The sequence below is a fragment of the Tetrao urogallus genome (assembly GCF_951394365.1).
Source record: "Tetrao urogallus genome assembly, chromosome: 4".
NCBI classification, from domain to species: domain Eukaryota; kingdom Metazoa; phylum Chordata; class Aves; order Galliformes; family Phasianidae; genus Tetrao; species Tetrao urogallus.
In genome coordinates this window covers 18973399-18999265 of record NC_136817.1, presented here as the reverse complement: position 1 = coordinate 18999265, position 25867 = coordinate 18973399, and the positions used below count along the sequence as shown (strand labels likewise).

The 25867-nt window shown below is 41.2% G+C and overlaps 1 protein-coding gene across 1 annotated transcript in view; it reads left to right on the top strand.

Annotated features, from left to right (window-relative positions):
- Positions 1-19513, top strand: part of NPNT (nephronectin) — a gene marked incomplete at both ends in the record, with an annotated part of 39654 nt that extends 20141 nt beyond the window's left edge. Inside the window, 9 exons of the mRNA XM_079534724.1 lie at positions 203-337; positions 1149-1268; positions 4272-4406; positions 5377-5499; positions 7418-7744; positions 13405-13500; positions 13859-13957; positions 17146-17402; positions 19418-19513. Of these exons, the coding sequence (XP_079390850.1) occupies positions 203-337; positions 1149-1268; positions 4272-4406; positions 5377-5499; positions 7418-7744; positions 13405-13500; positions 13859-13957; positions 17146-17402; positions 19418-19513 (1388 nt within the window). The remainder of the gene's footprint in view (positions 1-202; positions 338-1148; positions 1269-4271; positions 4407-5376; positions 5500-7417; positions 7745-13404; positions 13501-13858; positions 13958-17145; positions 17403-19417) is intronic.
- Positions 19514-25867: the final 6354 nt, after the last annotated feature.

Below are 25867 nucleotides of genomic sequence, written 5' to 3'. Positions count from 1 at the left end.
AACAGAAGTACATACTCCACATGGCAGGAGGACAGAACAGTACATTGTAGAGTTTGTTCTGGACGTTTGCTGGACTGCACATGTAGAGCTAATTGCCATATTTTTCCTTCTTTCTCAAGGAACTTGTTTTAATCGGCTTTTCACACATAACTGCTATGGTTTTTTTTTCCCCCATCCCCTTCCCTTGTACTCTTTGTTTCAGATCTAAACGAGTGTGGACTGAAGCCCCGGCCATGCAAACACCGGTGCATGAACACCTACGGCAGCTACAAGTGCTACTGTCTGAACGGCTACATGCTTCTGCCAGATGGAACCTGCTCCAGTACGGCAAGGCTTAGTGCTTTCTTTTTCATCAAAGCCCCTGCTTGGGTTTCCCCAGGAAACTTGTATGAAATTAAGTTGTGTCCCATGCTAGAAGATTTATCTTGCTAGAAATTAGGCACTTGTACAAATTGAGCTGAGCTGCTTTTTTTTTTTTTTTTTTTTTTTTCCCCCTAATGAAATTAGCCTGAACAAACCAGAAGCAAATAGTTTAATTTTATTAGTTTTATTATAAGCTTTCCCAGAAGCATTCTTCAGTGCTGTAAATCACTGCTAATTGGCCTTCAGGGAGAAGTGCTTGCCATTTTCATTGCAGCAAGACACCTGCAGCTCTGTTGTATTTTGTCCTTATAAATGTAAAATCATTAAAGCTGCAGATCTTGGTTGTCTGACTGGTATAAAATCGTACCGTCATCTCTCTGGAGATCAGGTTCCTACTTGCTCCCATAAAAGTGGATATTCTGAGCGTGCGGAGAGAGAGAAGGGAAAAGAAATGACCTCAAATTAAAGATACTCCTATTTTAAAATGTGGATAATGTCCAGGACATGTTATATATAGTACGTACTGGAATTTATTTTATTCACGAGGACTACATTCCATTACTCGCTACAGTTGTAGGGCTTTTTTTTTTTCCTATTGTTGCCATTTTTGGTTTTTGTTGTTGTTTCTTATAACCACATGCATTTGCTCTTTAAAGCCTGAATGACTACCTGTGGAATTCTACAGGTATCGTAACTATAGCATGTCTCAGTTCCAGAGAGGTCACAGTGATTTCCTGTTACTGGTCAGTGTCATTGTCTAAACACGTTCCATTATTTGTCCCTAGGTGCCCTTTCTTGCTCAATGGCAAACTGTCAGTATGGCTGCGATGTGCTCAAAGGGGAAGTGCGCTGCCGCTGTCCTTCTCCAGGCCTGCAGCTGGGGCCTGATGGTAGAACCTGCATAGGTGAGTGATCAGTTGCAGATTTAATATTTAATATATATTTTTTCCTCATAGAACTTTCATCCTTACACTGAATGCATTTTAAAAGTTCATCAGGTGTATTTAGAATGCAATGTACATGTAGTTTCAAGAGGTGACTAATGAGGATGGAGATGTACTGCTCAGCTATTCTCAAGTGTTCTACATCAGAGATCCCCAGTGCTTTTCTCCAGTCTTGCAGGTTTCATTGGCATCCAAGCCCCTGGTCCTTACTACTCTCTACTGTTCCTGTGTAATTTTAAAGTACTGCTAAAGTCTTAGCAAGAGATGCCTTTCCTTCATGGGGCAAAAAACGCTCAATCTCCCTTTTTCGGTACGAAATGATTGGGACGTATTCTTTCTAAATAATTTCTCTGACAAGCTTAAGGTGTGCTAAACAGTAAATACCTCCAAGAATGACAGTTATTTGTGGCTAGAGCTTTGTGTTTTCCTGACATGTGCTCAAGCCATTTGCTGTTGGTGAGTTTGTCTGCTCCAGGGAGTGTGCAGACACTGCTGCAGTGTAGATGCAGTAGAAAAATAGCATTGTAGATGGCAGTAAGAAAATTGAAGTGTGCATTGACTGCAGCTCATGAAATCCTAGTTTGAACAGAGTTTGAAAGACAGCTGGGAATTTAATGCTTATTTTTAGCACAGGTTTAAATTCCTCTAGACATTATTCTGTTCTTAGTTTAACCTACAGAGATCATTCTCTTGTTAAAATGTTCCTTCCAGCCAACCAGTGTAGAGCAACCAAACAATTCAGGTAGGAAAGCAACTCATTTCAAATAGATAACAAAGAAGTAAAAAAGAATTCAGCAGAGTATTCATTGAAAATAGGGATTGACTAATTAATGACTCTCAACTCAATAAATCTGTGTTCCCTGCTCTTTGGAGTAGGTTTGGTATACATTTTAGCTTTAAAAGATGTGTAGCTATTTGAGGACTGAAAATCATAATTATTTTCATTGCAAAAGAAAGTCTCATTAGATGTTTTGCTTGTGGATGGAAACTTAAAAATACATCCTTGTAAACTCAAAAACCAAATTATTTTAAAATCAGCATCATAGTCGGTTAGTACTCGGGTTGGTAATGCAGCCTTACAGCAGGACAGAAGCAATCCTGTTTGTAATCCCGCTTCCCTGTTGAACGCTGGCTCTGACAGTCATTGGGTGCTGCTTGTAGTATTTGCTTTAAGAGCAGCCACTGGCTTGGGTTTGGGAGTGTGCCTCCATTGCAGACCATTGATTCCGAGATCAGAATGCAAATCACCCCTCTGTGCCTGGTTTTCCTGGGCAGCAGGTGTTAGCTACAGCCTGCTGCAGCAGGCAAAGGGGAACCTCCTTACAATGTTTGGGCCAGGTGCAAAGTGGTACAGGTTTGTGGGTTTGCAGGAAGCCCCCGTCACTGTGCTGTGCGAGAGCTGTAGGAGGCCAGCACTTTCCTTCCGTCTTCTGCCTAATGATCAGTGTTACTCCTACCAGTAAAGAGCATCCACTCCACTTCCCATGTTACATGCGAGCAGTAGACATGTCAGTTTTCAACAAAGTATTGATTAGCAGTTCAGTCCTGTACCTTTAGGATATATTATTGCCTTGAAAATTTAACAGTGTGACAACATCCAACATGCTAACTTCCTTACATGAATTTGCAAATACGTGAATTTGTACAGAAGGAAATTCAGGCCTCTCTCACGAGCAGGAGGGCATCAATCACTCAACTTTGTTTTGCAGCCCTGACGCTTGCAGCTGAAATGTTCCTTTTTCAGAAAAAAAATTGCACAGAGAGCAAAATCTTGCTTTCCCATAGATTAAGAGCCTGATAGAGGTGCAGAGGAAAGGCCTGAACTGTGCCCTGCAGATAACTAGCAAACGTCAGAAGCGGTGTGCTTAAGAGGCAGCCGTGCGTGGCAGGTCCCTACCTCAGAGAAGAAGTGAGGTAGATTCAAATACTAAGAAGACTTCAGCTCAGTTTTCAAGGGCTAGAGAATGAGTGGTAGTGCGAGCAGCTTTTGAGTATCAGCCTGCTTTCCTGCTGAGAGCCCTGCACGCTGTGAGAGCAGGCTCTGTTGGCATCTGCCTGATGTACTTAGCATGAAGCAGCAGCTTCAGGGAGCTGAGAAGTGTCATGCTGGATGAACATCCCACAGCTCAGAGCTCTGTCCTTACCTAGATGAGACACTACATTAGGTGCTGCTGGCAGAGCAAATATAAGCCATGCGTCTCAGCACCTTTGATATCTGAAGGTCACCTTACACACATCTCCATGAAAGAGGGGTCAGCTACGGTGCAAGGTAAGAACTTGCAAAGCGGCAGACAAAGTGTTTGGCCTGTAGTGATTGACCCAGAAACATTGCACCCTTGGCCTCAGCTTGAACTCCTTGTTGAGAGCAAGTCCTGAACAGATGAGAGTTTCTGATAAGCTCACTGAGCAGGCCGTGGATTACGGATGCTTGAGATCTTTATAAAAGCAAGTGACCTTCTATCACATGATGATGTAGTAGGTACATATGGCCTGTGCTACAGGAACAATGTTTCAGGCATATTTGGAAAAACAATTACTGGGGTATTTTTTATTATTATTTCTCACCTATATCCAAGTGCTATCTTAATAACCATGCAGGGCTTAATGGGAGAAAAGTCATACAAATGCATGACATAGCTTTTCTTCAGCCAAACACCATTACAGCGTAAGGATGAATATTTTCAGGCCCTGAAGAAGGCATTCTCTTGTCACTCACAGAGAGTTGGGAAGGCTTCTGGCATGGGAACCATAAGAATCTGGGCATGTGGTTAAGAGCTAAACCGAGGTGACACAGCTAGAAGTGCTCAGGTGTTACTGCTGGCAGACCACCTTGCATTCAAAATAACATTTTCAGAAGTACTTTAGCTATTCTTCAGTTTTCACAATGTGAAACAGTTTCATGTGGGTCGTATAGCTTGCATTTTACCTGTTACTAAAAGTAATGCAGTTCCTCTGTTTCCACAGATATTGATGAATGTGCCACTGGGAGAGTTATTTGTCCGCGATTTAGGCACTGCGTCAATACTTTTGGAAGCTACATGTGCAGGTGTCATAAAGGCTTTGACTTAATGTACATTGGAGGCAAATACCAATGCCATGGTAATACCACCATATTTCTTATCTGCGTGTAACCAAGGTGTATTTTATAAATTTGAATTAATGGTTTAAAGAGGAATATTTGCTTATGGCTGGAATGTTGAAGAAGGTTATTGTAGGTTGCTCTGCATTTGTATTTTAGGAAAGGGTGGGTAATAGAACTAACTAGACTGAATGTGAAACTGGAAGCATATGTTTTACTCCTATTGCAACTGGTTCTCCTGTGAAAGGTAGCGGGAGAGCAGTGCTGGTGCTGCAGGAATTCCTGCCTAAACTTCATCCCCACAGGTTTCACTGGGCAGAGACAGTTGTAGGTTTGGAGCAGCATGTCAGCTTCAGCTGTGTCTGAGCTGTTGTGCAGTTGTGATCCATTGCATGCCCCAAGATCCAGGAAAAGAACAGTGCCTGGGGCACACCCCTGCTCCTTCTAAACCAGGCTGCAGAACCTGCTTATTCTGGAGACAGGGTCGGTAAATAACCTACCTGTCTTTGTCTCCACACAAGACTGGAATGCAGCTGGTGTATGATCTTCAACAGAGATGTTTCTGATCCCACTGCCTTAGTTTCCCATTGCCTCAGCCGATGTATGATCCTTTTTACTGAAAAACAAACAAACAAAAACAATTGTGTAGAAACAATGAGGCATTGCTTTATGTTTAAGCATAGTTTTAGAGAGAGAAGTCTTTGTGCAGAGGCCTAAAACATATAAAGGTCATGTATGTAGTTTCTGTCTAGACACAATAGGTACAATAAAGAGAAAGTGTTTTATGAAAAAAAAGTAATTTTAATACCTGGGTGTTTAAAATGTGGATATTCCTGAAGTCACCACATTAACTTCCAACTTTTTGCATTTCAGTTCTTTTGAATTTCTTGAAATTTGCATTTTCTCATGATTGTGCTACTGTTCATGTTTTTGCAAAGATAAGCAGGAAGAAAGGTTTCTTCTGATTTTTGATGTAACTTTCTGTTGCAGATATAGATGAATGTTCCCTTGGCCAGCACCTTTGTGGTAGTTATTCACAATGTTACAATACACCAGGATCCTACAAATGCAAATGTAAAGAAGGCTACAGAGACAATGGAACAAGCTGCATACGTATGTAAAGCTCCTTTTCCAAAAGAAGTTCGGAAAGTAAATTCATGTGTCCATGAATCCTATGTTGTACCTTTTCAGGTATAACGCTATCAAGCTTCATTTATCTCAGCTATTTTTAAAAATTAATGAAGGTCAGAGTTTTGAGTCTTAGCATGCTTTGATAAAAATACCTCTCTCTCAGACACTTTCATAATTAGAAAGATATTCATCTCACCCTATTCAGAGCTTCATTCTAGAAGTTGCTTCACAATGAGGACAAGTGAGTAAGTGGGATAAGTCTGGTCAGACGGTACATATTACTCATATGCTGCTATTACATATGCTCTGCAACATGCCCCAGTCAACAGTTTGCCATGTCCACTCCCCAGATCTTAGCAGAGCTGAGAGAGGATTTCTCTGGAAGAATTTCCTCAGAGGATTCATATTTGTGTTAGGAGAATCAGTCATCCCTCTTGGTGCGGAACAGGCCATTCTAGCTCCTTAACATGCGATGTCCCTCAGGACTGCACAGCTCTATCTGCACGATCATTTTGAGCACCCTGTGTTCATATTGGGTTCTGGTTGTTGGTGACTCACCTGTCTTTCTAACGAGCAGTACCGCTGCAAACTTGTTTCCTGTGGCTTTAGTCATTATGGCTATGCTCTCACTATGGTGATCTTTCACAGCACAAATGCTTATATAAATATGTTATATATGCTTATATAGCTTATGTTATATGTAGACACACTTGTCATGTTACTGGGACGTAGTCCTATGATACATTTGATATTTTAATTCGCCACAGGGTAAAAACAGCAGGCTATTCAAAATAATAGTAGTAAGCAGATGGAAAACCTTTTAACCTGCTATCTTCAAACAGTTCATTGTTTAACAAGCAGTATCTTAATTTCAGCTCTGTGTTATACTTCAAACACTTGTGTGTCCACAAAATAAATGAGTAGAATTCTTACTGGGGCTTTTAAGATCTCTAGTGAGATGAAAAGGTTTATTAACAAATAGTAAAATACAAATAACAAAACAGATGTTCTTGGATTTCATGTCTATAGAAACTCTCCTTAGGATATAAATCTAAAATTCGTTACCCTTTATTTATGAAATACTGGGGAAGGTGGTATTGTAGGCAATGTCACTGTATTATAGGTGGAGCTCAATTCATCTTTTCTTTTTTGTGGAGGATTAAAAAAACAACAAACCACCATTCACTCATTTTCCTGGTGCTCAGCAAAGAAAAGATTTAAAAGACAGCTAGTTGGCTTCAGTTAATTGTCTATAAAGTGGTAAACAGTTGTAGACGAAGAGGAGTGTTTAAAAGAAGTAGAAAGACTTGAAAAGTACTTTCTTAAACCAAAGGTATCTGCCCTGAAATGACCTGCCTTGACTGAAATGGTTGTAACACTGGAGTATTACTGAACTTCCTCTGAGTAAAAATGTGTGAAGTTTTACAGCTTAAGATATACCTTCATGTCCATGCTATTTTACTAACAGCTCATTGGGGCGAGTTTTGTTGACTGAAAGAGAGTTGATGCTTGGGAAGATGTAGGCACTGTGTGCCTGCCTTTGGTCATGCTAAATCATCTCTGATACACTGTAATGAGAAGTACTGATAATTCAGTAGTGTTGATGCTAAGGTGTGTGACTAGTTAGTGGAAACATTCAGAAGAAGAGGCATTAATTCAGCAGACTCTTCATGGCAATGAATTATATTCTGAAGTTTCTGGAACGAGGAGTCCATTTTGCTCCCATCTTTATTCTCTTTGCAGTTACTCCTAAGATACTGACTGAACCTTCTGGTTCATATCACATATTCAAGGGCACACTGTGCTTCCTACAGGAGGCACCGGTATAACCAATAGGATTCCTGATGCAGGATGACAAAACAGCCCCTCAGACCACCATGTGTACTTGCTTTTGTTACAGAAAGGCCGGTGACCAGACCAACAGCTCGACCCACACCTGGGCCAACAACTCGAACCACATCAAGGCCAACAACTCGACCCACACCAAAGCTGACCACTAGGTACATACCTGTGACAACAAGGCCAGTAACAAAACCAGTGGCAAAGCCTGCACCTCCAACGCCACCTCTACCTACAACGTTAGGACCTACGCTGCCACCACAAAGAACTCCTCTGATAACCACCACACATCCTTTGCTTGTTCCTGTTGAAACTACATCTTCCCAAGGAGCGACAGATGATAACAGGATACAGATAGATCCTCAGAAGCCCCGAGGGGATGTGTTCAGTAAGTAGATTTACTTACCCTTTCATTAATCGTCATTGTAGAAACCAGTGTACTGTTTTGGTGTTTTGGAACGTTTTATCAATGAGAATGAAGGCATGAAAGTGAAAATAGTCATGTGCTAGAGCTGTGTAAATAACTGATTTTATGACCTAACAAAAATGTGTGGAAGAAATTCTGGATTAATTCAACCAAAAATTCCAATTAGTTACATTTTCAGATGAAAATTTTGGAGGGAGAAAGGAAAGCCATTTTGTTGGAAAAAAGAAATATTGAAATACAGTGTAACTCATACAACTCAGGATGGCTCTCAACTCTGACTTTTTTAGACAGTGTATTTCCCTAGCTTTGAGAACACTAAGAAATAGGATCATGTCTGGTTTCCTGCAGGGTCTGTTTTGCTGCTCATATTCCATGAATCCAAACAGTCTTCGATGTTTATGACTAAGCAACTGTAGAATTACATAAAAATAGTGTGGAGGTTAATGGTATGGAGTGCATCTATGAAAACATATGTAAAAGCTGAGAAGGCTAAAGAGTCTTCTAGCACAAGGAGGAGCCTTTTGAAGAGCTGCTCTGAAAGATGCAGCACTGTTTCTGTGCCAGCTGTAGCACATGCCTGAGATGGCATTACTGGCACGTGTAGAGCTGCACACATCTGCCAAGAAGCATTCAACACCCAATTTTATCTTTAGTTCTGCTACGGATCTTAGAGATGGGGAGGGTGTGTTGGAGCAGCCTTTTTCCTTCAGCGTGACGTACAGTAAAGCTGCTGAACAATGGAGGAGGAGGAAGTGTGCTGTCTTGCAGCAGGTGTACAAGCAATGTGGGAGTTTTTGCTTTGGCATCTATGTAGGAACTTCTGGGGATGTGTTCTCTTAGATCATTAAAGAATGAAATATTTTTGTCCTTATTAAAAATGGTTTGTTTTACCTGTTCACATTTTGTCTGAACATTATTTAAGATAGGAAAAAAAAGCATGACTTGGAATTTGGAAATATATATCTTGGTACTGCTCAGAGTTTTCTTTTGATGTTTTCCAGGTTAATTTTAAACAATCCATATAATACATTCAGTTAAAACTGAATGTTTTAACTGTTTTTATGTAAGAATTTTAAAAGAAATACACTAAGGACTCCCAACACTTAATATAATGGGAAACATAATTAAAAATACAGTGTTCTGTGGAAATTATTTTAGACTATAGCAGTGCGTTCTAGAATGCAGCAGTATTCCCTCTAGAGGTTAGATTTAGAAGCTCGTGCTTTCAGTTTGAGTGTCTGGGATACACTGTTGTACAGCCAACCTATATGTATAGGAAAAGTTAATCTATGAAGTGTTCACTTTTTGTTCAGATTAGCTGCCACCCTTTGAGGGTTGTGCATAGCTTCAAAGGCATCGGGGCGCAGTAATGTAGGATTCCAAGAGGTGTCAAGCAGAGCAGTTGTTACTGGCTTCATTTGGCAGGATGGGGATGGATAGCTCCTCAGATCAAATCAATAAGTATGTCTTTAATCCCACGTTATCTTTTCCTCTATGTCCTGCTGCCCAGTATACCTGTGTGTGTGATTGGTATACCAGAAATACTCTAAGTTTGCTCTAGAGGATAGGAGTCAGCACCGTTATTCTCCCCACCTTTGGCTGCTTTGCAGGAGGTATTCCCTCCCACCTGACTTGTGTCCAAAGGGATTTAATTAGTGAGTACAAAAAAGCATTTGTTTAGGATTTGAAACCTACAGTGTGGTGGAAAACAGTTCTGTTCTTGAAGAAGGTGTCTGACACAGCAGTGTGTCAGTACCTGCTGCTTTGCTCAGCCATCTGAGCACTTCCATTGGACAGTCCATGGCCAAAGGGGTTGGCAGTGTGCTGTACACTGATAGAGGCCCCATGCTCTAGGCCAATTTCTGCAAACATAGTGGCATTCTAGAGCGAGGGAGGGAATGAGATTACACAAGCACACTGGCTTTCTGCAAGCATTTCTCAATTTTAAATTTTTTGTTGTTTAACGTTTTTCTGAGGTTGCTCCCGGTGACACGTTCACACTTTTCTCCCTTTGTTGCTACTTGTCCTGCCATCTCATGCTGAGAGACCTCAACTAAGCTTTCACTTCAGAGCTGATCAGCTCTGAAGTCAGCTGGGGCCCAGTGAAGTTGATCTGTTAGCAGCCACAGAGAGCACAAAGCGTGCTGCTGTTAATGTTCTTTAAATACCTTTGCAGTTTTTGACAGGTATCGGGTTGTTGCATTTCCCTTGACGCTTTCCCCCTTTTCTAAACATGCTTGTAATGGCTTTGGGGATCTACTTTTCTACAGAACAAAAAAAAAAAGAGTGTTTTTTAAAATGGAATTCCTACACTTGGCCTTTGAACCGCTCAGTCAGATGCAGACAGTGGAATCTGGCACCAAGGATAATCTTCTCCTGATATGGGTATGGGGGGAATGGAAATGAGGGAGGAATGCAGCGATGGTTTTAATGTTTAACTGTTTCACTGCAAACTGTGGTGAAGGAACCTCTCTGTTTACTAAGATGGATAAAGTCTGACAGATAGAATATACTTCTCATTAACAGTAGGAATTTCTGTTACCGTTGGGATCTTAAAACAGGTCTTAAAAACATAAGCTTAAAGACAAAACTTAACACACTGGGTATCAGCATTAAAAGACAGTTGAGCAAGTTTCTTTCTTAGTCCTCAGTGTTGCTGAAAAGACTTGAACTTGGGGTCACTTCTCGTAATAGCTATTAACAACATTTTAAGATGGGATTTTTTCTGCTGCCCCTTCCAATGACTGAAAAGTCCTTAGTGTAGTAAATGCAGTTATGTGATCCTTGAAACTGTAGAAATAAGGGAAGCGCTAAAAGTAAAGACTTGGGTTTGGTTATTCCATGATATCATGGAAATAGCATTTTACAGTAGCATTTAACTTACCTTCACTGTTCTGACAATTATTAAAATGTATCTGTCTTAATATTTAAGCATTTGAGATGGGCACTTTGTTCCTGTTTGTACTTTGGAGCTAAACCCTAAGATTGAGGAGCTGATAGTTTAACCACAGGGCCTGTATGTGAGCTTTTGAAACAAGTTGTTTTAGCTGTGTTTCCCTCAGACTGAATTGCTACTTTCCAGTGCTTCTCTTTTCTCTTTAGAAAAGCACATTGCTTTAAAAAAAAAATCTTCTGGAAGTACATATAACAAGATGTTTGATTTAGGTCAAAAGTATGAGCTTTACAATCACCTGAGAAATGCAAGAGTAGACTTTGGAGTGGTTGCTCATCTGCACCATTGCTGAGGAGGGTGGAACAGTCCACAAACATCGTTCCTGAAGTAATTCTTACCGCAGAATTGGGATCTGCAGATTTATGCTGTGCAGCCAGGACACCAGGGATATCTTTTTAGCCTGGGATAAATCAAAGTCTTCCCTGGGGGAAAGGAGGATGTACTCCTCTCTAAATGACTGTGGAGTCTGGCTGACCTTTGGGCTCCCCTTTCCTTTAGCTGCTTTCTGCCAGTTCTGTGTGACATCTCATCACTTCGGGGGATTTTTGAAAGTGGAATTTAACAACTTTTAATCATAGCAACTGTTCAGGCTGAAAAGCTTTTTACGAGTTTTGTTTTGACCATGAGTGGGAAGTTTGGTCATGATCATTGTGTGGAATGGACATGTATAGGAGTGCAGTGCTCCTTGTAAGGCAAAACTGGGTAGTAACAGTAGTAACAGTTATTGTAACGGGAAGCTGCACTCCATGTTTTGCTTTGGTTTTGTACCACCAAAGCAAGGATAGGGCTGTAATTAAAACGGCGTGATGCGTACAACCATCTCTCACACTCCCAAGCTCAGTAATTAACAAGTAAATGAAAATGATCCTATTTGCTTCCCCAGGGTTTACAGAGCTGAAAAGAAACCAGTCCTTAGCAGTTGCTAAATGTTCCCTCCCTGCCCATGCATCCACGAAGTGCTCCAGCTAATTCACGTGGAGGATATGGCAGTGTTGATGTATTGGCTCACTCAGAGCTTACAAAATTCTCCAAGAAGCCAGGTTTATATTTAACGAGCTTTATCAAACTGTTCAAGTTAAGTGAAAAACACACTTGACATGCTATATAAAGTACACAGAAAGGGCCTGGAAAGCTTGCAGAAAGTAGCTGTGCCAAATACTTGCTCCCACGATCACCACTCCACATACACGTTGTCGTGGCGCAACGCAGGGAACACATGGAGCACACGGAGAGTCCTGCATCGCATGTGGTAACTCTGCTCTTGGATCGAGTGCACATTCCTCTCATTAGGTGTGAGCACTGAACGGGCTGTTTGAAAGCCCAGTGTGCTTTTCTAGGAGCCCATAAAAGCACTGGGAGAGAACTTAAGGGGAAAGGTTTGAAGATTTTTAACTTTTATTTTTTCGAACCTTTAATTATTGGCAAGTAATGTCAACTTTAATTTGGAGAATGCTTGTATGTGTGCACAGACAGAATGGATTTTTAGAAAATGAACATAAAATATAAAAGACATTTATGGAATTCTAAGTCTATGAGAAATGGTGTTGTACTAAGCAAGCTGAAATAGTGATAATAGTAAAACAAATTCCTAATATTTCCTGCAGTTTGTTCCTGCAGCTTTTTGCTGCCTGAGCTGAACTGTTTTCTGTTATGTGACTGTATTATTTGTGCACAGATATACTGCAGAATGTTTACTGGACTAAGTGGTGTAGGTTGTTCAGATTCATAAGACTTCCACTGTATTAAATCTCACAGGAGCTAAAGAAACCCATTAAACAAAATAGCAAAAATATAATTGCAAACAATATCTTAAAAAAGAACAGGCCTTTGCTCCCCAGGCTGACCTGAAGTCCTTAAGGCTGATCATGCACTGGTATCATGGACTGCAAATTGATGTCTTCCAAAATCTACAGATGATTCTGATAATGAAAAAAAAAGAGAAAAGTTATAGGAATTAGTGTAGAAATTAACAAGTTTCATACAGCCTTTGAGTTTATTTATGTGTTACAGATCTTGTAGAGCATATTGCTTTTAAAATAATTCGCACTTGATTGATTATTTTGTCCCAAATGTAAGAGGCACAAAGCTACTGTACTGTTTTATGGTTGCTCTGTCTTCTGGATTTGGAGTTCTTACAAAGTGCTATCTATGTGTTGTCCTCGTGCAAAAGAATCTTTGATTTGATTTTTGGGTTAAGGAGGACAGACAGGATAGCACCTTCTTTCACATGGAGCCTCATTCAAATGCCAGTGCCTTGTGCTGAAGTTGTCCTTTGAAGCATCTGCACAAGGTGAGTGGATTGGAAACTGAGAAAGGGCTTTAATGTGTCTGTACATTGCTGAGAAACTGCTATCTTAAGAAGTACATTCGGAGAGGAATTGTGTGCTTCAAAGTTAGAGACTTCTTTTTTTTCTTGGTTGAAAAAGCAGCTTTCGTTAGAAGAGCCCTTAGCAGCTTTGCAGTCACCTTTTACAGAGCTCAGATAAATGTTACAACATAAATCACCTAGGCATAAAGTTTATGAATCTTTGTGTCAACTGTAATTAAATATATTGAATTTTCCAAGAGAAGCACAACGCCCAGAGCTGCTCTCTGTTTTTTATTATAGATAAGGCAGTGGGTCACTATTTTTATCTCGTTCATTTCTAAAAACCTACTTTTCTCACAGTTCCACGCCAGCCCGGAGTGAGCAATAACCTGTTTGAAATACTTGAAATTGAAAGAGGGATTACTGCTGATGAATTCGAAGCAAATGATGACCCAGGTAACGATCAATCTCCTGTTTGGGGCCCAGGGTTTAGGATTGCTTGAGACCTCTTGTGCTTGTACACAATTCACAGGACTCCCAGATCTTATGCCTCCTGTTAGGCTGTGCTTTGTAAAAAGAAAACAACTACCTAAATGGCCCTTCATAATCTGTTAGGAAAAGGAACTGAGCACAAAAAAAGCACAAATTGTTAGTAATAACAATTGTATCCCTTTTTGTTTTAGTATTTTTGTACGTCCTTTTTCTAGTGCTCCTTCACTTTTGTATTTCTGTGCCTGGGTCAGCCACCAGGGCTTTAGTTCCCCAAGCAAAAGACTTAAATCACTCTGTTTTGCTTTTTGGCTCTTCTGCTTAGGCACACTGGTACACAGCTGTAATTTTGACAGTGGCCTGTGTGGATGGATCAAGGACAAGGATGATGGTTTACACTGGGAGCCAGTTAGAGACGCGTCAGGTAAGGCACATGCATACGATCTTATCTTGTAGTTGAAGAAGTATCTGGTCTTGAGGTTGATGACAGTTCTTGAGTTATGACAGATTTATACAGATTCTGTATCACGTTAGTTGTGGTACGTATTTATTTCAGGCCCACACCTCTTCTGTGTATAAAATCCAAACTGGGGATTCCAACATGAAAGGTCATTCGTGTTTTTATCTTTGCTGATGTCTTTACAAGAAAAATGGCTCCAAAAGAGGAATGAGCGTGTTCAGGAAATGATTGTACACAGTAACAGATCACCCAGAGGGTGGTGATAGGCTGCCTGTTCCAGGCAGGAGGAGGTTGTGGATGCCCCATCACTGGAGGCATTCTGGTGGTTGGTGATCCTGCACATAGCAGAGGAGTTGAAACTAGACGACCATCGTGGTTCTTTTCAACCCAGGCCATTCTATGATTCTGTGATTAGCTTATTTTTCAACCAATGATGCAAACTTAATGATTTCCATGTTACCAGTAAAATTAGAAGGTGCTGCAAGTAGTCTGTTCTGCTGTTACTTACAATGCTCCAGTTTTAATGCGATCTGTTTCACTTTATGAAATTCAGGGTGAAGTTACGGAGTGCTGTGTATAGGAAAACCATTAAGTAGCTGGAAGGAAGGAAAGTCAGGCTGCCAGTGCACAGAGATTTCTGAGAACAGGGAAGGCTGGAGTAAGAAAAAGTGACCCTGGGGCAGCGCAGTAGGCTTGTGCAGGACAGGAGGAGGCTAACAGCCACAGCCCTGGGGATTAGACACACAGCTCTGGCTGCCTCTAACCACAGGATTACCTCATACCCAGAAGAGGAGGAGCAGCCTTTGATGTACACAATGTTGGCATTATGTGAGCGGATGGAGGCTGAGGAAGGAAAGTGCTCTCAGGCGGTAAAATGCTCTAGGTGGTAAATTGCAGAGGGAAGATGAGGGCACTGAGCTGTCTTCCTTATGTACCACCTTGTCAGAGATGCCTGTGCTTCCATTTGCTACCGCAGCATGTGCACCCTTTTCAGGCTGTTAATTATCTATACTTTAAAAATTGTTGTTAATACACATGAAGTTCCAGTACTGTGATTCTGAACTAGCTTTTTTTTTTTTTCCTTTTTAAAACTTTTTTTCCTCTTGTGTTGAGTTCCAGTCAGGGACAGTCTCAGCTTTCTGTTTCCTGTGTATGCTCTGCTGCTGTTGACACAACCTGTTAAAACCAGTCCGCTGAAGTCACCCCCCCCGCTCCCTCCTGGCTAGAATACCTTGTTTCAGAGATTTATTTTCACAGCTTGTGCCTGAGTGTTTGCTTTCACCTTTCAAAGTTTGATATTTATTGGCATTTTGAAAGGTGCCATGCTGAAGCTGTACAAGCTTATCTTGCATGCAGAAAATGCTGCTTTGAGGGGACCTTCAACTGTAGGGACATGCCTAGAGATAGGCTGGCGTTATGCCTACCTAAATCAGATTCCTATTGATTGGATTCAGTCACTGTAACTATCTGAAACAGATGCAGGTAATGAGTCAAATCAGTGATGTAACTGTATGTACAACAAACAAGTGCATTATTTCAAGTCTCTCATTTTAGCAGTTGGTGACTTTGATACAAAAACAATGCATTACTACAAAAAAAAAAGCAAGCTTTAACACATACTTGGACAAATGTAACCCACTTTATGCCCAAATGCAGACCTGAGACCTTAGACAACAAAAAAAATACTTTGCTTAGTTAACTCTCATTGGAAAAAAAAAAAAGGAATTTTAAAATGGATGTAGAAGTTAAGAACTGGAGAGGAGGCTTGTTTTCCTTTGCTTCAAAAGCTCTGGTACCTTGTTGTGGGATCTCACAACTTTAGGGGGAAATAATTGTGGCTTTAAGAAGGAACCTTTTAAGAAAATGACTATTTTGAGTAGAGGCTGAGTAGAAATGTGGCCAAAATTTAAAATAGTATTCCATTCTGTAGTGAAGCAAAATTGTATGTCTGCAGTATTTAAAAATAATAATAATAAAAAAGAAAATGAACATTTCTACATCATAGGTTTCACTTGGGGAGCCTGAATGGCACTTTCTCAAAAGCTCTTAAGGTAAATCTGCTCTTATATAAATAGTGATTCTGAGGTTCAGAGCAAGAGAATCTTTCTCTCTTTCTTTACTCTCATTTTTTCTCTTTTCTTTATGCTCTTCTTTCTCCCTTCTTGCTATCTTCTTATTCTTCTTTCTTCTCTTTTTTCTCTCCCTTCTCTCTTTTCCCCCTCTTTTCTTATTCTCCTTTCTTTTTTTCTCACTTCCCTCTTGCTTCTCTTTTCACTCTTCCTACTCTGTTTTCTCTTCTCTCTTCCCCCTTTTCTCTCCTCCCCTCTTCTCTCTTCCTCCCTTCTCTTCCACTCCTTAGCTTCCTTTTCTCTTCCTCTCATCCCTCCATCCTTACTTCCCTATGATATCCTCTACTTTTCTGTGCACTTGGCAGTATTTTTATGAAGCCACTTGCACTTTTTCATGATCATGTAGTAATTTTTAATTAAGTGCTTATGTTCAGTAGCAACTCAGTATTGTTGGGAAAGACTTCAGCAAACGTATCAGGCTGTCAGCCTTTTTGGAAATCATAGCTCTGTCTAGCTTTCTATGTCTTGTCCAGATTAGGGATTTAAATTATCGTTAAATAAAAAAGCTGTTCACGTGTGCTAATGGAAACCCTGTGAGACTTCATGCGTTAAGACAGTTCTCAAGAAAAAAAAAAGGAACGGATCTGGGGGTCAGTTATATTGTAGTATAATTATGCAGGCCTTCATGCAATGGCAAAACCCTGCAGCTTACAATATGTATAAAGCAACACAGTAGCTTTAATATCAATGGGAATTTAAAACCAACGTAGTCAACCAAGGGATGTGTTAAATGAACAAATATATGAGCTTCATTTTCAAAAGATACAATATTTGCTTTGTAAAAAAAGTTATAGGAAAGATCTAACCTGGTACCCAATGTAAACAAGGGACCAGGACTGTAAATCTTACCTTGTGGGAGGGAGATGTGGCAGTTCCAGTGCATGTTCCAGCTATAATACACTTCACTGAAGACTTGCTGGACCTTGTGGAGCCCTGTTTTGTTTCTTTCACAGCGCTTAAGCATTTGGTCCTGAAATTTTAAGAAGGAAAATGGTAATGAAGGAATTGCTTTTTGTTTTGCAGGGGGACAATATCTTACCATCTCTGAACCCAAAGGCACAGAGGGAAAAGCAGCACATCTTATTCTGCCGCTGGGCCACATGGCTCCGCCTGGGTACTTGTGTCTGTCATTCAGACACAAGGTGCCCGGGCTGCATTCGGGTGCCCTGCAAGTCTTTGTGAGGAGAAGTGGTGCTCATGGACCAGCTGTGTGGGGAAGGAACGGTGGGCACGGCTGGAGGCAGACACACATAACTCTGCAAGGACTGGGCATCAAGAGTGTGAGTACAACTGCAAGGCCTGTACTTTTTTTCCCCATGAAAATCTGAAGACACTTGGTTTGTGTAGCACTTGGTTATTTGCTTCCTGGGTTTACTTCCAGACTTTTTTATTTCTACATTTATCCTTGCCAATGGAATCACATTTCTAATTAGTTCTGTCCAAAAAAAAAACACAAACAGAACCAAACCAACAGCTCTCTCAAACCCAGAGCACTCATAGATCTAGATAGATAGAAGCCTACACAATAGCCAGTACTGAGCTACCTTGTATGGCTTTGTAATTTATTATAACCACTTACGGAGGTGAGAGCAACCTACAGGACAAAAGCATACTGCCAAGGGATTTCCAAATAGCCTGTATCAGGATGGCTCAGGAAAGATGCTTTTTGAAAAATACAGCATCATTGGAATACAGATAATCATCCCTTGTGGATTAATAACTGGTTAAAGAGGACACGGATAGTGCAAACAGTCAGTTCTGACAGTGCAGGTCGCTTACCTGTGCAGCTGCCCATGATTTTGCTTTTCAGCTGAACTGCTGCTGATCTGGATAAGAAAGCTAAGATGCCAATAACACAAAACTGTCTAATGTTATCAAAAGCAGCTGTCTTAAAGTACCGTCTTTTAATCTTAATCTTAACGTGGCATCTTTTAATACCTGGAGAGCTTAGAAACACTGGCTGATTAGAATGATGCATCAGAAGGTCAGCAACTTCTTCAAGCTCTGCTTTCTTTGAAGGTAGTTTCTATTTCAGATCAGAAGAAAAGGTATGGATGCTCTAAGGGTGGAAGAGGCTACAAAACACATTATAGTGGTCCTAAAATTAAGGCTGAAATTACTGCAGATAACTGTCTGAAAACTTGCCTTCAGGAACAATCAAAATGATGCCCAACATTCTGCTGGCTGTAAATAAATGCCAGACTGAGAATGTGGACATTTGTAGCAGGGAAACAGTATACTTAGCAAAAAAAATACAAATAACTGTAACACTGTAAGTAGAGGTAAGGTGCTTCCTAAGGTCTCTCTTTTTAAGAGCAGCTCTTTAAATGTGTGTCATTAGATATTTTCATTTTTCTAAATAAATGATTTATAGACGTCCCCACGCTTGTAAACAAGAGCAGGAGTTCCCTTTGCACCACTCCTGCTGCAGCAGCAGCTGTCAGCATGGCACATAGCCCCTTACTGAGCGCTGGGCTGAGCGGTGCTGCTCTGCAGCTCCTCACACAACCATCAGCCTGGGAACTTTTCCAGCCGGGGGGGCAGCCTAGGATGCTGGCCTGAACCCTTTGCGTCATTCATCCTGAGGATCAGGGAATGAAAGCAAACTCTAGTTGAGCAGGGAAGGCCCCAGCCACAGAGAAGTCAGGAAATAAAGACATATTTCTAGCTATTTAAAAAACAAAAGCAACCAACCGCTGGTGCTTTTGGGGCACCTGCTGGAAACTTAAGGAGAATATAAATGAAAGGAGTCCTTTATCACACTTCCTAATGAATAAGCTTTGTGTTTTTCACCGCCATTTTTTGAGGACAAATTATAGTTCCTGCAAAGTCATAGTAAAGTACAGGATGAGTGTTTCTAGTTCCCACTGTGCTTGGCATTTTACTAAGTCAGTGCTAAGGTGTTTTAGAAGTGGAAGGCTCTTCTATTAGACAACAGTTTTTGTTAAAACAGACAGGATTTTATGTTTGCTGTGAGGACAACAAGAACAGTGCAGCAAGGAGCTACAGAAAGCACCACAGACTCTCACATGGAAATTCTCACCTTGGCAGTGGCACCTGGAACAAAGCTTCAACCAGCGCCTTGATTTGTGTCATAACTCTGTCCTGAACTGCTGCCACTTCATAGGGATCCTGCCAAAGAGAAAAGGATCAGAGAAACAACAATAATTCTAAGCAGAATAGATTGGCTGAGCTTTCTTATGCTTTTACATTCTTACTGTTAGGCAGTTGCCCTCCTAACCAAAGATTCTTTCATCTAATTTTGGCACTCCAATTGTTCTGTTTGTTTTCCCAGGTTATTTTCAAAGGAGAGAAAGGAAAAGGAAGAACTGGGGACATTGGACTGGACGATGTGATGTTGAGAAGAGGACGCTGCTCTGAAGAGCATTAGCAAAGACAGTGGAGTAGCACAGCCCACTCCTGCAGCCCTTCTCATGCTATTCTTACCGAGCTTTGAAACAGAACTGCATGAAAAAGGAAAAACAGATGGAGAATGACAATTTCTTAGTGGTCTGCTAAGTGCAATCTCACTGCAACTTCAATTAAAAACATGAAGACCTCCTCCTGGAATTCAGGAACTGTAAATCAGTGCTGGTTGTTTCTATTAATCCTTGCCTCTAAAACATGTTTTGTATGTAGTAACTTTATCCCGTTTAACCCGAGTACTCACCCAAAGAGCACTTGTGAAAAAGGGAGAATTAATTACAAACAGTATGAAATCTCTGGCTTGGAAAGTCTTAGTATTAACAGATATTCATTATTTTCCCATAGTGTTACTCTTCTATTAATTAGATTTGATAGACAGTGGGATTGATCTGGCTTCAGAGCTATCCGAAGCCTGGACCTGAATTCTGGATCACTGCCATTGACCTTTGAAGAAGGGTTGTTCCTTATTAAACAGCATTTATTTTGGTCTTGCATCTGTATCAAAAAGCAGTTATGTAGAGTAGGCACTGCATCCTGTAATATTGCTACTGCTGTGTTTTGTGTATATGTGTATGGTTATTAACATATTTATGTTTTTAATATTTACAGACTCTAGTTGCAAGATAATTGGCAGTCTGTGCTTTCTTACTGCACAGGAGAGGAGCTCAGCACACTGCGGGATCCCGCTGGTCGTGCCGAGAAACAGGTTACCAAAGTCAGCTAATGGTGCTCATTGCAAAGTGCCAGTACAGTATCCAGGTGGTAATATGCTGAAGGCAAAAGACCAAATCCTTACCTATTGTAAACTGGCGCCTCATCATGCTGCACAGGTCTGTCTCTAGCTCAGGAGCCAGCCCTCAATCCTGCCAGCAGCTCCTGCGCAGCCTGCAGAAGGCCACTGGCAGACGGTACGATTGTGCCCATCGAACCACCAGGAACGATCCCTGCCACACGGGGCACGAGCCTATGCGTAAGCAAAAGAGGGCAGCTGTGTTACTGCTGTACAAACAATTCAGACCGTGAAATGCCTTGAGTCACCTTTGTATAATGTCCATGTTCTACCCAAGTGTTCTGTATATAATAAACATCCAACTGTTTAGAACTAGAACAAATGTTAGCTCTCGCTGGCGCTAAATATTTATCACAACTTTGGGCTAACTTTCTTAGTTTTGTGTCATGCACTTGGTCTGCAGGTTCCCAGGGAATTCTTCCATTTGGTTTAGGACTTTTAGATGAAGAACATCATCATCGCTGTTAAGGATTCTAATTTTGACAATAGTAACATTTCAGAAAATGGCAGAAGATGGATAAAGTGTTCTTAGTGGCACAGTCTTAAAGCTTAAAAAATATATACGTAGCAAAAATAGGTCTCAGATCTTTTAAATACTTACATAAAGTGTAAAACAAATGTCAGCTGCATATCTTGTTACAGAACTGTAATTAAAACTAAGTCAAACCTTGCAGCAAGGCTACAGCCATGAGAGTCCATATTCCAAATGGCTGTTTCTGCCAAAGTACCCTTTTAAGAACATTTTTCCACTTTGTCCCTTAGGACACCATCAGCATTGTATGTACAGCAAAAGCCTGTGTGACCAAGCAGATCGATATTCTCCTGCACAAATGCATCAACAAACATTCTGAAATGGAAGCGAACCACATATTTGTAAAAATTCTGGCAACTGTTTTGCTTCAATTATGGTCATGATCTGTCTTCTTTTACGTTATTTTGCAGTGTGTCAGAAATATTTGTGAATAGTTGAAATGACTTGTCCTTATTTTAAAGTAATCAGTAAAGAAAGCTGTTACTTGATACTACTGGGAATATCTTGTTTTCATTTCTGGATCAAAACTCTCATTATTGCGATGGAATGAACCTAGAGATGACAATGTAGTAGTTAAATAAATAACTATTATCAAATTTTAAATTAAAATGCATTTAACTGTGTGGAAGTGGTATATATATATTACTCAAAAAGAAGAGTTACAGTTTCCAGCCTAGCTTTTAGAACAGTTTCACAGGTAAATAAGCATTTTCAAAATATGAAGTGTGTATTTTAGAAATGACTACCACAGTCTCCACACTGCAGCACAAATTGTTACAGTCTGGGGCTTCAAACAAAATTAACATACTTGGATCTGTTTCTCATACAGTGGAAGAAGTGGTGTTTCACCATGTATTATGTCAGCACTCAAAGACTGAGACTCACTGGTTGAAATAAACATCTGTGTAAGTAAGTAAGTAAGGCTTATCGGGGTTTGCCCACAAAATGGCAACTTACAAATGGGCGTTAGAACCTCAAGTGTGCATGAATACAGATGGTAAACAGAAGGAAGTACTCAGATGACAACGGGAGGAATTAGTGTCTTTGTGTATGAATTATTTCTTGTACTTCACAATCAAACAAGTAACACTGTAAAGCACTGTGAGCACTGACATTGTAACACAGGGACAGTCCTTGTGAAGTCTGGCACTGAAAGAGCTGCTGCGCTGAAAGTCACTCACCTCTGCCCTGGCTCTGCAGTGCCACCATGTTGTCCCCTTCTCTTCCATTCTCACTCTGTTTCTGAAGCGATGAGGTGTGAAGGGTTGGCTGGGGTGATGCTGCCACTCCTCCAGGTGCCTCTGTGCCAGCCAGGATGGAGCAGATGCTGCCATGTTCATGCAAGCCTCAGAAAAAAAAAAAAAAAAAAAAAAAAGTCCTGAGTTGGTCTTACGAAGTACTTTATCACTGCCCTTTCTGTTCAGACCTTCATAAATAGATGCCAGAAAATAAAAGCCTGCTTGTATATGCATGTGGAAGAAATGTGCACAACATGAAAACAGCTACCTGTATGACCTTTTGACAGCTTACAATATTGTGTGTTAAAAAGACATGGTAAAACCTTTTCCCCAACAAAGATGTCAAAAAGGCTAACAAATGACAGATACTTGACCAGTGACAGCGTGCACACACACACTGTGTTTGCTGACATGGAAGTGACTACAACAGAAGGGACAGATGCAAGGCTGTGCTTCCACTTTCCTTTCTAATCTGCCACCTCACTTCTCATCAAACCCATGTCATTAAACCCCAAATACATATGTATTATATGTATGTGTATGGTAGTATGTAAAACTACCATAAAGTAAAACACTAGCAAATACACACACACACACGCATACACACATACACACATAAGTATACAGCAAAGCCCAAATTATCAGAGCTTTCCTGGCAGGTTAAAATGCACTTACCTGCTGGTATATCCTGATGTCCTGTAATTTTATGACTTCAGTTTTTTCACAGCAAAAAAAAACAAACCAACAACCATCCTAGATGAGCAATATGCACTGGTGTAAGCCTGCAATGTTAGAAAGAAATAGCAGATATTGCAGTAATAGGATCCCATTAGGTTGCAATTTTTCTCCCAAGAAACGTTCAACTTTGCTCCAGAGTGCTAGGTGGGATACCACGCTTACATCTGCTTACACATGCTCAATACACATGGGCGGTGTAGCTCTACCCCTCATCTTCTTAGTAAACACAACAAGCAAGAAAGCAAAGTGGACCTGCACTGTCTGGGTAAAAAGAAATAATTCTCTGTTCTCATGTTACTTAACATGAGTATCCAACCAACTCTTTTTTTTGCTTTTAGTAATGTTTAACCTCATTCTGAAGTATTTTTGTCTCTTTACTGTTTTTCCCTGTAGTTCTGCCATTACAAGATTCCTTATGGCCCCACAAGGAACAAGTCCCCACTGCTATCAAACCACTCTTCTGGAGGTAGCACAGCCGCTAACCACATCCTGAGAGCAAAAGGGACGTTTCTAAGGTGTGCACTGCACCCAGTAGGCTGAGGTCAGTATTAAGTGGCTGAGAAAGCAAGCCAGGTATTTATCCAGCAGAGAATATGGATGTCCCTCTTGGTGTGGCACCGCCAAATCCTGCTTTCCTTTGCATAACAGATACTATGGCCCTTTTCCAATAACTTTTGTTACCCTGTTATTTTATGACTTTTTACCTTCTAGTGAGGCTAGGAATCCTTCACATTCTTCTCCCAGTTTTTTCCTCACTGTGCACTTCAGCAGTCCAGTGTTTCACTTCTGACTTTCTTCCAGAATCCTTTTGCTTTGGTTTGCGTTTGGCAAACGCCTGTGAAGGCGAGGTACAGCATGTATCCACACTGACTGACTGCACTGCATTCGCGTGCACTGCTGGTCCCAAAGTTTGGGACTTCCACAGACATGGGATTGCAGTGACACACGGGCTGCTCTAACCCTAACCCCCCCCTCCCTTAGCTCCTGCCCCCCCCCACAAGCCCTGATTTAGACCATGGAGGATGTGCCCAGGCCAGAAGAGTGCTCTCTGAGGACATACTGGTGCGACACAGACAACAGAGCAAACCCCTTCCTGCAGCAACACCCTGCAAAAGCCTCAGATGGATGTGTGAGTTTTCCTCTCAGCTGGCTAAGCATGGCTGCTTTGCAGACCTATGCATACAACAGACCAACAAACACAAAATCAGCTGCTAAAAGCCATAGCCACGGCAGGTTGCACTGAAGTGCTCTGAAGTAGGATGGTCTTACAAAAGCACTCATGAAGGAAATCCTAAGGATGCTTGGATCCAAAACCCCTATCTCACGTCTGGTACCTACCAAGGGTTGCAGCTGCTGTCCCTTGCACCTACTCATACTCCTGGTGGAAAGCATTGCTGCTGACCGTGGCTACAGCCCTCAGATCCTCCAAGCTGGTGAAGTCAACAGGTGGACAGACAGCTTTGCTTCTGACTGTACTTGTAGCATGCTCCTGGCCCAGACAGCGGTGTGACATGGTCACCTCTCCATCAGCACCTCATCAGCCTGCCTCATATACACTCAGTGTATATGGGTGGCTCCCAGCCTTGAAGCTCGTCCATCTCAGTCCTTTGTCACAATGCAGCTCCACAGCTGTCCTGCCAGAAAAGAAAATACTTTCAGTGTGGTTTTCTGTGAATTTGCTCCCTGGCAAACACAATAGTACATGTGCAGCACAACTGCTCAGAGAAAGAGATAAGCAGCCCAAACAATATCTCGATATGTGATTGGGAACAGATCAAAGGCAACATCCAAACTTAGAGGAAAAAAGCTGGTTAACTTGAAAGAGCAAGTCTCTTCTCTACGATTTTGCACCAGCTAACGTTGGAATTTATTCAGAGGATTTTAATATCAGCATATGAGGATGCCAAGCACAAGTAAGCCTTCTCTTTTTCCAGCTCTCCCATCTAAATAACAAAAGCAAGAGCAACACAGTGAAACACATTGTCACATCCCTGCCTTCAGCCCAAGAACAAAAAGTAGGAGCTCCTCTTCTGTAAGATCACAGAAGTGTGCTCTCTTCAACATGACTGTAAGGGCTGGAGCACCTCGTCTGTGAAGAAGGGTTGAGGGATTTGTTTAGCTCAAAGAAGGTTTCGGGGTGATCTCTCTGCAGCCTTCCAGTACTTGAAGGGAGCTTACAAGCAGGAGGGAGAGTGATATTTTACACAATCTGATAGTGATTGGGCAAGAGGGAATAGCTTAAAACTAAAGAGAGAAGCCTGAGGTTAGACGTTACAAGGAAATGCTTTACTTAGAGGAGGATGAGGTGCTGGCACTGCTGCCCAGAGCTGTGGGTGCCTCATACCTGGAGTTGCCCAAGGTCGGATGGGCCATGGGCAGCTGGTGGGGGGCACCCAGCCCACAGCAGGGGTTGGAAGGGCTTTAAGGTCCCTTCCAACCTAAGGCATTCTATGATTCAACATCAAATACGCACGAGTCACATTATAATCTAGGGAATCCTTTCAAGCAATGCACCCCAGACTGTATAAACAGGACTCTACAACATTTAAACTGCTCACTAATATTAAACCCAACAGTTCTGTGGCGTACAACAATTTACATAGAAACCAGACACCTTTATTGCACAGTTAGAGGTGTTATTAAACTGAGCAATTCAGTCACCCTCCTGTCATATGCCACCAGTTTTATCCTGTTTACACAAAAGATATTTTAATTGGCTGAACTCCATCACTGAAGGCTGACTGCTCAAACCGAGTGACATTTAATTACCCACAAGGAGCAGGAGGCCGTTTTGTGGAGTGTGTTGTGGAATCTCACTATTCTGGCAGCTCAGTTGCATGTCAGCACACTCACATGCTCACTGTGAGCTCCTCTGCCAGCTTTTATCAGAATAGATTAATTTGTTTTCCAAATGAAGATATGCAAGTGGGACTTGAAAAAACATTTCATTAATACCAAAATAAAACAGGCAGAAAAAGTACATCATGTATTGAAGGATACCTTCATCATTACACAGTCTTT